Source organism: Fusarium fujikuroi, chromosome FFUJ_chr05 (assembly GCF_900079805.1).
Source record: "Fusarium fujikuroi IMI 58289 draft genome, chromosome FFUJ_chr05".
Classification (NCBI taxonomy): Eukaryota; Fungi; Ascomycota; class Sordariomycetes; order Hypocreales; family Nectriaceae; genus Fusarium; species Fusarium fujikuroi.
In genome coordinates this window covers 3,311,269-3,322,414 of record NC_036626.1, presented here as the reverse complement: position 1 = coordinate 3,322,414, position 11,146 = coordinate 3,311,269, and the positions used below count along the sequence as shown (strand labels likewise).

The 11,146-nt window shown below is 47.0% G+C and overlaps 5 protein-coding genes; 3 read left to right on the top strand and 2 right to left on the bottom strand.

Annotated features, from left to right (window-relative positions):
- Nucleotides 1-3,170: 3,170 nt before the first annotated feature.
- Nucleotides 3,171-3,899, top strand: FFUJ_07797 (uncharacterized protein; the record flags this gene model as incomplete). The annotated part of the gene is made up of 1 exon (XM_023578089.1): nucleotides 3,171-3,899. One exon carries the CDS (start codon nucleotides 3,171-3,173, stop codon nucleotides 3,897-3,899), a length of 729 nt encoding a protein of 242 aa, XP_023431048.1.
- An 854-nt stretch (nucleotides 3,900-4,753) lies between these two features.
- FFUJ_07796 (uncharacterized protein) lies at nucleotides 4,754-5,554 on the top strand (the record flags this gene model as incomplete). XM_023578088.1 has 2 exons in its annotated part: nucleotides 4,754-5,129; nucleotides 5,178-5,554. 2 exons carry the CDS (start codon nucleotides 4,754-4,756, stop codon nucleotides 5,552-5,554), a joined length of 753 nt encoding a protein of 250 aa, XP_023431047.1.
- A 1,363-nt stretch (nucleotides 5,555-6,917) lies between these two features.
- On the top strand, nucleotides 6,918-7,931 carry FFUJ_07795 (probable CyPBP37 protein (protein binding to CyP41); the record flags this gene model as incomplete). XM_023578087.1 has 2 exons in its annotated part: nucleotides 6,918-7,785; nucleotides 7,837-7,931. 2 exons carry the CDS (start codon nucleotides 6,918-6,920, stop codon nucleotides 7,929-7,931), a joined length of 963 nt encoding a protein of 320 aa, XP_023431046.1.
- A 250-nt stretch (nucleotides 7,932-8,181) lies between these two features.
- FFUJ_07794 (uncharacterized protein) lies at nucleotides 8,182-8,562 on the bottom strand (the record flags this gene model as incomplete). The annotated part of the gene is made up of 1 exon (XM_023578086.1): nucleotides 8,182-8,562. One exon carries the CDS (start codon nucleotides 8,560-8,562, stop codon nucleotides 8,182-8,184), a length of 381 nt encoding a protein of 126 aa, XP_023431045.1.
- A 693-nt stretch (nucleotides 8,563-9,255) lies between these two features.
- On the bottom strand, nucleotides 9,256-10,718 carry FFUJ_07793 (related to isopenicillin N epimerase; the record flags this gene model as incomplete). XM_023578085.1 has 3 exons in its annotated part: nucleotides 9,256-10,429; nucleotides 10,480-10,540; nucleotides 10,592-10,718. The coding sequence occupies 3 exons, from the start codon at nucleotides 10,716-10,718 to the stop codon at nucleotides 9,256-9,258; spliced, it is 1,362 nt and encodes a 453-aa protein (XP_023431044.1).
- Between the last annotated feature and the right edge of the window lie 428 nt (nucleotides 10,719-11,146).

The following is an 11,146-nucleotide window of genomic DNA, read 5'->3' as shown; positions in this document are numbered from 1 at the left end:
CGACAGGACCGTCAATCTTGCTTGGCATGATCTATCCGTGACCCGTGCTGCCCCCTCCCGGTCCTGTCTACCTACAGTACCTGCCTGACTCTGCTCTTGTCTTGCCTTGCCTTGCCTTGCCTTGTGGGCGGCATCTGGAGTCTGGTGAGACACGGGAGTGTCAACTGGGGTATCCGCTGAGATCGGGTCTGTTATTTCGCTTCTCTAGCCTCCAGGTCATTACGATGCGTTAATTATCGTATGCCTGTCGAAACTAATTTTGAACAGAGTTTAGTGCTGTGATGGACTCCAAACAGTCTCGATCTAATGTACATGACCGAAATCATCAGATCACTGGATGGATGTGTTGCTACCCTAAGTTACTGCACGAATGGGGCGGATGCAATGCTCGATCTGCCCTGATCTACAGAACGAGGCTGCATGGTCAGACTTGCATTCTTTGCCTGCCGAGTCTCCCAATTAGTCTGCACTTCTCAATGGGGTTACTCCAAGTCTCTCAGATTAACCCCTCGTCGAATCTTCAAACCCGGTTCCTTTCAATGTAGGTAGGTATCATGTGCATCACTCGCCATATGCAAATGAGAAGAGGATGCTCCAAGATCAAACCTCGCAGATCTAACCTCAGTCTGAGACATTGCGTGCTATCGGCTGTGATTGGATTGTTCACAATGCAACGACTTCGCTCACCGCCATCTCAACAGCGAAAAGGAGGGCATCCTGTTCGTTCTATAGCCTCACACATGGAACGAAGGCAAATGCGCAATCACCGAATGGGCAAGTTTTTTACTCTTGTTGAGGACTCTGCTTGATGCGCTTGATGCGCACATGACTATTCCCCTCTCTTGAGAACGATGCTACTGCGTCTGCAGTCAACTTCCCAAACCAGAGATACCTGCATCTGCGCTGCGGAAGACGTGGTGAACGTTGTTTTGTGAGCGTCTGTTCATGAGGCATTCAATTGTTCACCGCTACAGAGTTGACGAGTCTCGACTCGACACTTAAGCAGAAGAAATGAGGCACGAAACGTAGAGCATGCTATGCAGGTGTCATGCATCTGTTACAGATTTAGAGAGCATCATTCGTCAGTCACCATGCACACTTGGATGTCATGTTGAGGCTCTTTGGCGGTGTGGCTGTTTCTGTCGACGAGCATATGCTCAGGAATGTGTTGCCCAATAGTCTGACTTAGGCCAAACCTTGAGCGTGAATACGAGAGCGAGAGCGTGAAGCTGGTGAGATTGAGAACAGTAAGGGGCTGTGACTGTGGACCCGGTACATCACCATCGCTGACTGTTATCGAAATTGTCTAGACACGATGAGAACACCGTAGGGTAGTTCAAGCCTCTTTGAATAATGTGTATGTCTGTTGTTTGCAGTGGAAACGAGGCCGTGAAGTTGTGAAGCTGTGATGCTCGGCCGCCTGATGAAGCTGCTGAGAGGACGCTGTTGAAGACGCTTGAGATATCACATAAGAGAGCTTGTAGTCGAATTAAATGAATACATAAAAGCATATACAACAATCTAGCGGTTTGAAAAGAACAATATGCAGTGAATGTCGAGTTTCGATCCTTTTCAATGTGTCCTTCTCCGATGGTATCCTCATGAATGCTAGCCAATTGAGATACAGCCCCCAAGAGTGGTTTAGACTTACAAGCTATACCTTGAGTTAACCAGAGTTAATAGACTGATTTGTTTGAAGACGTGCTACCTTTCAACTACTGTTTCTAAAGCCATTATCGCGCGTCCCTGACATAGGCCGCACACCACAGTTATATATAGGAACGAGGCAAATGCCAGGTGACAGCTCCGTCAAACATCAACGAAGAAGACATAGACCTCCATATATGTCTAAGTATCTTAATGCGACTGGATTGTATAGGAATTTGAGTATAGTTGTCGATACGGAGCTACGTTTGCCTGACTTACACTTGCAATAGGGTAAGTCCTGAAGAAGGACATCGTCGATAAGAGCGTTTTTTATGCGTAGTTAGTACTCTTGAGAGACAAAAAACCAAGAAAGAGATGTAGTTCAACATTGTTTGAGACGTAGTATAATTTAGGTTGTACGTGTAAAGTTTGCCCCGTTGTTGCGTGTTTGCTCTCTATAACGATAAGGTAATCACCTAAAGTAAAAAGCTGTGGCTCGCAACAGACTTCGTGCAACACTTTAATGGGCGTGAACTAAAGAGTTAACTCGATGATATGACTCAAAGACATCGCTTGGGCCTATGTATAACAACCCTTGTGTGTTCTCACTTAACCTCTGTTGCAACCCTTACATCTGTGAAGCCATGAGCTGAAGCTCGAATGAACAAGCAATGAGGCTGGTATGACGCGACACAAACAGAGATGAACGAGTTATCATTAAAGAAAGAGGTGATCTTGGGTTGCCCTTCGGAAGCTATAAAAAAACCCTTCACCGCAATCTTCCAGGTACTGCTTCACAGGATTGAAGTCTGGTTCGGAGTGAATACAAGCCCCTTTACCATTCTTAAACTAGGCGGCACATAAAGTATCAACAAATGACCAGTGTTAAGTTAGTCTTAGTCATAAGATTGTTGCCTGTGAGAGGTAGGGCTTGGTCTTGCGATGTAATTATGAGTGAATGTCTGGTCCCTCTTGGAACTCTCCTCCACATGACTCCTGGCCTGGACATTACACGAGATTTAAAGCTAAATGGTAACTCAAACTGTCCAAAAGTCTTAGGGAAAGATAGAAAAGGCCTCCGGATAGACCTGCCAGTCACCATCTCACTGTTTGATAGGCTGGAGCTCAAGATCAAAACCCTACTGTTTTGCCTAACTTACAACCGGAGCCTTTGTCAAACAGCACTACATATTTTCCTCTTTATAATACTCAACTCTTATAAAGGAGATTCGCATATTTCTGTTTCCCTTACTAATATGTACTTGCCGCGAACTAAGTGTGCATCATTTCAAGCTGTGAGTAGATGACCTACAAAGGCTGGGTAAACTATACCCTCGCCTCCTCCATGTTCATATGCATCAGTCACCCCTGAGTTCAAGTTTGGCCTTTAGTAGGTTAACACTTCTTGCTGCCTGTTTTGTATCAAGTGAATGCCTTCAAGCTGCCATATAAATAGTCCGGGTCTCCTCCGACAGATAAGAAACACGAGACAACCTACAGAAGGAAGCCCTCACACTTTAGCGATGACGCCTCCCCTCGACTCCATAGAGCCCATTAGGGTGCTAATCGGTTTTCGTGTGGAATGCCACGACTCCGACCCTAGATATGCCAGCAAACAGCAGATACATCTGGAAACGAATGGCCGCAGTAGCTTAACCACTGAATGCAACATACCTGACAACAAACATCACTTCATCGAAGCCGCCGCAAACCATCTGTCCCGGAAACAAGTCCCGAGCCCCTTCACCTCGCTTTTTCGATCCTGGGAGAGTGCCATCCAACAACGAGACTATTTGATCAAAAAGGGAGCTTACGACGTCCTGATTATAGCAATCTGGTTGAAAGACCGAGTAGTTTATGATGCAGAAAATATTACAGTGTCCCTGGGCTATGTGGACTGCCCAGCCACACCCGACGAGGAAACAAGACAGCTGTATTTCCATAATGACGAGATCTTTATTACGGATGGCATCTCAGCATCCGAAAATAGGATATTTGCAACTTTTGGAGGAAAGAAGAGCGAAGATGAGCCGGTACTGATATCAGAACTTACCATTGAGAAGCAAATGCTATTGTCTGAGTTGATGTCTGCAGAAGTTGAGCTGGAAGACGTTATCGGAAAAGGTGAAATTACTAAAACGCTGGCGTCCGAGCTATTTCACCGCACCGGAGTTCTGGCTTACGGGCAGTATTACCTTCTTGTTCGGGCAATCTGTGGACGTCCTCCTAGAGACCGGGATAACAGAAGATGATCTTTCGCAATGGTAATCAAGAGTGCCATTTCGAACTAGAGGATGGAATGATGCAACATCACTCGACACAACCGGCCAACACTTGGAGAAGATGGAACAATAAAGAACAGATTGTATAGTGGTGGACGGCTATATTGATGGAAGCAGGATTGTGCTACATGCAAACACGAGATGAAAAGTCGCTAGTGCAATTGATGTCAAGTCAAGACAACTCATGGATCACTGAGCGAAACTGCAATACGCAACCGAGCCTCATATTGTCATAAATGAAGACCATTGCATTCATTCCCGACCACTACATTAATTCCAGCATCTGGTGAGCCATTCAGGTCCTGGTCGCTTTTGAGGAGACAGCTCTGTCCGGATCGAAATCCTGAACCATGCCAAACATGGAGGAAATGAAGATGCCACCAGCTTCAGAAACATAAGAACGTCTAGCTGCGGGAGCCCATGGTATCCGGCATGTAATTGTCAAATGAAAGGAACACTTGGATAACAAATTGTCGTTGTATTAAAGCTTCTAACGTGTTTTATAAATCTGGTGCCAAAATTCATGAGTTTCTACCTTGCCGTTGATATCCATTAGAAGTTCATGAAGTCACTTATCCAACTCCTCGAAATATATATATATATATTACTCTTGGAAGGCTCGTTTTTATAAATAAATTTGTTTTCATTGACCTGTTGTTTATTAACAAAACCACGTGATTGTGTCATTACGTTCTGCAGAGTCACCTGTGCTGTGTGAACCTCCTAACACAACAGATGAAGTTCTCTTTTCTCCCCATAAATGACAACTTGGAAACGATCAACACTCACAACCGAAACCAAAGCAATAACCTCCTTTCTTCAACATGAGCTATCCGCGAAAATTGCCAGAGGCCGTAGATGCACTGATAGGATTTCGCGTAGAATGCCACGACAAAAACTGTGACTTTGCCAGCCAGCACTCCATAAACTTCAGCAGCATTCGACCTCGTTGTGGCATATCTGTCGTCGACTTCTGGCATGCCGCTGAGGACCATCTATCTTGGAAGCATATTAGAACACCATTCGTCTCATTCTTTAGATCATGGGAGAGGGCTTTGAACTGGAGGAAACGCCTTATTGAGAGAGGGGGCAAGGGAGTCATGATTGTTGCGGTTTGGTTGAAAGACTTGTCTGGAGTCTACGATGCATACAATATCGCACAGCGTCTCGTAGTCCGTCAAGGCCCGAACTCAAACAGCCGTCTGCGATGAAACCTTGATAATTGTCGTGGAGAACTGCTCGTTCAAGGTGGCATCAACTACATGGAATACAGAATCCTGGCCTGCTTTAAGGGCGACAGCCTCGAGATCGAAAGACGATCCATATCGCCACTGCTCAAATTCCCCGAGCGCGAGCTTGTTGTATCTATTCCCAGAGGAACTCTGCCAATATACGGCATTTCCAATCTGAGCATCACCCACCAATTGGAGTACGAAATGCTGAGCCTCACGGGGGTTCGAAACGATGCCAAGCTGTGCGCACTGGTACTCGCAATGTGCGACTGCGAAATGGAAATGAAGGAGGAGAACAAGAAGATGACGATTAAGGCAACAGAGTACTGCGGACACTACATGTCGAAAAGTGTAATTGGCAGATATAACTACTCTTTCGACATTTCCTATTAGCCATGTCGATGGCACTCTTATTTGGACGCAATGCAGTATAGGGTTATGAATGTTATTAGATATTCAAGCTGCAAGGCTAGGTTGGTTATGAGTGCAGTCGGCTCGCTTAGAGAAAGATCATGCCACCTGTTGCGAGGCAAATGAATACAGCCGATGTCTCTGCAGTTCATGGGTGATATACATATCGCTCATATATGTAGCGATGCAACTCAAAGAGAAGCCAAGACTGCTTGTGAATGCTTACGATATATCGTGATATTTTACACTTATTCAATACGTATTAAGCTCATACAGCCGACCTCAACTTCATATCATGAACTCTGCCATCTAGGTATTGCTTTATTGCCAGATTACTTGGTGATGCAACGCAGTGCCGTGTCAGCACCGAAGCCCTGAACCTCGCCAATGAGCTAGATAATTACACACTGGATGATTGGCTGATCAAAGAACCATTCGACTCGGCATTACACCTCCGATGCAGCAACAAAGTTAAAGAGTGGGTTGTTGACATGTTCATCCTGTCATGTCATGGCCGGTTAAAAGCCGCATTCAGTGGAACTGAGGATCCCCCACTTTGAAGGCATTCACATGCTCAACAGATGGACTTGTCTTTGTATTTTGCTCAATATTTCTATTGTATGAGGTACTTTGTTAGCTACTAGGTACGAGATGAGTGATTGGGGATGAATCGAAGGCCAATTGAAGTGACTGAGTTGACATCATGATACATGATATGATGGAGGGAAATTGCTCATGATGTGCAACAACCCCCCGGCAGTCATCTTCGACTTAACAAGAGACCCCCACACACTCACCTATCAAAAACACGCGTCTATAGTAGGTAATACTCGGCATTGCATTCTGTTGGCCAGCATCGGCCGCTTTGCTCCGTCATGATATCAACGGGCTACTTTTACCCCTCACCTGCGGGCATAAAAAGATCAAGGTCGTTCCATTCTCATCTCTTCGTATCCTTTCCTCTTCATCAATTCATCAACTCGACCCAAGAAACTCGAAAAAACCCAAGGTTTGTATCTGAATTGTATGAAAGGCCTGCTCTGACACATATGATATGCTAGATATCATAACCTGTACGGCCCTCCTAAGCTACCTTAGCAGCCATGGAGCCTTTCAGCGGTAGTCTTGTCCAGACCTGATTGGGACCTCTCAGGTAAAGTATCATGCATGAGCCGGTGCCCATTCTTTTCTCATCAACATGGTCAGTCCAGACTGGTCATGTTGATGATAGGGGGATGTGGCTGAGATTAGACGGCAAAACTTGATCTGGATAATACCAGCGAAAGGATCATGTCATCTCCCCTATTGACCACCAGACTCTAACAACAACAGGCGAAAGATCAAAATGGCCCCTCCCGCTGCTGTCTCCCCTCCCTCCCGCTCTGCAGAGCTTGCTACATCTACCAAGCTCCCAGTCATGAGCAAGAACATCAACACCAAGACCGTTGAGGAGATGCTCGGTCAGTGGGATGACTTCAAGTTTGCTCCCATCCGTGAGAGCCAGGTCTCCCGTGCCATGACTCGTCGTTACTTCCAGGACCTTGATAACTATGCTGAGTCTGACATTGTTATCATTGGTGCTGGTTCGTGCGGTCTGAGCGCTGCCTATATTCTTGGCAAGAAGCGTCCCGATCTCAAGATCGCCATTATCGAGGCTTCTGTGTCTCCTGGTGGTGGTGCTTGGCTTGGTGGACAGCTCTTCTCTGCCATGATCATGCGCAAGCCTGCTGATGCTTTCCTCCGTGAGGTCGGTGTCCCTTATGAAGATGAGGGTAACTACGTCGTTGTCAAGCACGCCGCCCTCTTCACCTCGACCATCATGTCCAAGGTTCTTCAGATGCCCAACATCAAGCTCTTCAATGCCACTTGTGTCGAGGATCTAATCACCCGACCTTCCGAGGAGGGAGTCCGCATTGCCGGTGTGGTCACCAACTGGACTCTTGTTTCCATGCACCACGATGATCAGTCTTGCATGGACCCCAACACTATTAACGCTCCTTTGATCATCTCCACCACTGGCCACGATGGCCCCATGGGAGCCTTCTGTGTCAAGCGTCTCGTCAGCATGCAGCGCATTGAGAAACTTGGTGGTATGCGTGGTCTTGACATGAACCTCGCCGAGGATGCCATTGTCAAGGGAACCCGCGAGATTGTTCCTGGTCTTATTGTTGGTGGAATGGAACTTTCCGAGGTTGACGGTGCCAACCGCATGGGTGAGTTTCATAATGTCAATTCTGATATTCACTTCATCTAACGTACATTAGGTCCTACTTTCGGTGCCATGGCTCTCAGTGGCCTCAAGGCTGCCGAGGAAGCTCTCAAGATCTTCGACACTCGCAAGAAGCAGAATGATCTGTAAGCGACATCATCGAAGGTCATAGCTGGGAAATGGAATATGTGAATTCAGGATCCTGGACCTCGTCTCTCATTCGAGGCATGGAACCTTGTCATTCATTTAGTCTGAGCGACTCGACTTTGGAAAACATGAACCCAAAGTCGAATGTCACTCGAGAGAGATGCTAGATAAAGCAATACTAAATTGAACAATTGCCTGCAATGCCATCAATCTCGCTGTCGTGATATCGTCATTCCGTCCACTGGTAATACCATCACTTCTTATCCTCCACCACCTCTGTAACCTCAGTAGTGTCCTTGGCCTCATTCTCCCTCGTAGGAGGGAACTTCATTCCCCTGTTCTTATCATTCGGGTGTGCACTCGGTCCCCAGCCTCCAAGGCCATCGGCCATGGCAACTCCTCCAAGCCCAGAAATCGGTCCAGCTGTTACGCTACCCGCAAGTTGGTTCTTTCCGACGCCGGGTTGAGTATCAGCCCATGCGCTGAGTTCATCGCGAGTCTTGCCCGTGTACTTCAGCATATCTTCATCGCTGAGTGGCACACTCTTTTTGCCGGCTTGGAAGCGCTCATACAGCGTCTTCTTGTCCTTGGCTTCCTCGGAGGGATTTGATGATGAAGACGACGAGTTGCCCATGTTGGTATTGTTGATAAGGAAGCTTCTGAATTTGTTCGAGATAGTGTTCTTTGCAGTGAAGATGACTTGCTGTGGGGTAGTAAATATTATTACTTGGCAGGTGAGCTTCTGGAACATCCGTATTTATAGAGTTGCTGAGGCGATTGGCCGTTGGAAGCTGAATGCCTAGCGTCACGAGGCGCACAGCGTATTCATACAAACAGGGCGATTGATTGACACCCTCAGCCCCTACGGATCCCTGCCTGTCATTCCGTATTCCCGATCTGGGCTGCGAATATCTGCAGGGCGTACACGATCAAAGGCAAAGTATTGCCGAGATCGAGTTATCCTATCCTGATTCAGCAAAGCTTCGCCTCGATTCTTCATCCTTCATCACATCTAGACCACCAACACATTCTGGCCGAGTCAATAGGATTAAAGACCATACTAAATGATAAAAGTGCGATGCAGGGCTCTTTTATGAGGTTCTAGCATCTGTTTGCAAAGTCTGAAGCTTTTCTCTCTAGGGACTCTTTAACATTGCAACGCTTACAGAAGCAACTGCTTCACGGGGAAGATTCCTGATCGTTTGCAATTTGGTACTGAATACACCTAGATTATATCTGTAGTACCTCGTGATATTAAAGCCTGCCGAATTAGTCTCATCTGCCACTAACATTTCCCCAAGCACCGAGATCCCATATACACAACACTCTACTTGAGATACTCCTTCTTACTAACCCTCTCACAAACCTCCTTCAACACACCACCCAACCACTCATAATCCCCAATCTCCAAATAAACCTGCGCACTCGTCCTGATCCAAAACCTTCCCCCGTGTAGAAACAGCGCCACAAACGTCTTGTAATCACCAATGAGCGTATTCAGAATCCACTGGAACGCCGTCTGTGTCTCCTCCGCTGAGATGACAACCTCACCCTCTTTACCCTCCACTGTCCAAACGGGCAACGCAATGTTGGCCATACCGCAATTTCGCAACGTACCTGTGCTGTTCTCCATGTATGTCGTGCCGAGCTTTTCAGCTACTAGTTCGCTGCCTTTCTTGTTCAAATCCCAGATATACTCCAAGATGGCATCTTCTCCGCCGAGAGCTTCCTCTCGCCATTTGATAGCGTCTTTTACGCAAAGATAGGGCGAGTTGTCAAGCGTGCCGACGAACTCGAAATTGAGGACGAATGGAGATTTGGAGCTGGGAGGGAGCGGTGTGATGCGTTTCACCAGCTTGGGCACGTACCCGTGGCTGGTCGCGAGTGTCGTTTGAATAAGTGCCTGATTGCGCTGAGGTACGTAGAAGACGGCGCATCCACGTGGTACGTGAAGCCACTTGTGACAGTTGGACACGAAGAAGTCTGGGTCAGCGGCGGAGATGTCCAACTTTACCATCCCGATGCCCTGAGCGCCATCAACCATGCTTAGCACGTTGAGACGGCGGCAAGCCTTGATCATTTCTTCCCAAGGGAAGACAACACCTGGTCGAGAGGAGACGACATCAAACGTACAGATACGAACCCGCTTACCCTCAGACTCGATCTTCTTGACAGTATCTTCGAATTTCTTGATGATCTCGTCGTCATCGAGAGGATATGTGAGCTCGATCTCACGATGAGTCACTTTTTCGTTGTAGTAGTCAACATAATAATCCGCGACCTTGCCGCAAGCTTCGTAGATGGTCGAGAAGCTGATGATGACGTCCTTTCCGTCTTCATTCCACTTCATGTTTCGATACACTGTGTTAACGCCGGTAGTGGCGTTGGAGACAAACACAACACTGTCCACTGGGGCATTGAGAAGCTTTGCGACAGCAGCGCGGTTCTCATCGAGGATTTTTGGATATTCATAGCGAATGAATGGATCAGGACGAGCTTCACTACCAATTATTAGACCAAAGATCAGTATCAGGCGATCGAGTGTCTTTACCTCGCATCCTGATATTCGCGGAATTTTGTTCGGACAGCCTGAGGATATGTGCCGAAGGAACCTATAACTCCTGTCAGTTTGAGGTCTCACTCCCGCTTGGACTCTTTCATACCGTGATTAAGATTTCTCCATTCTGGATCAAACAGAAACTCCTTCTTGATAGCGCTTCCAAAGACTGAGGTGTTAGTCTTGCCCCGCACAGGAAGCTGCTGAGAAGATCCTTGACCAATAGAACCCATGATGATGATGATGTGTGTTTTGTATAGTTAGAAGCTAAACAAAGGTTGAATGCTCATCCCACTGAGCGTTGTCTATAACTGGTTTGACACGACAACTTATACATTCTCAGCTCATGCTATCATGAGTCAAATGATACTGTCTAGTACGAGCTGAATACCCCACATCTTCAACGTCAACGACGCCCTTAGTCGCCAGACCCGGGACCGACCCCGTGGGTACCCGCATCAGGGCGTGGTAAGGCGCTCTTCGGCGAGCAACAGGAGTCATTGAGAATGCTCAACGTCAGTTAAACGAGATACCCAGAGCTTGGGGAGGGTCTCCAATTCTTCAAGAGTCACCTTGGCATGCGCCGATCGCGGCGAACAATTAATCAGCATGTGAGTAGTGAGTCTTGGAAAAAGAAAAGTCAACTTTCATTCAATCAATT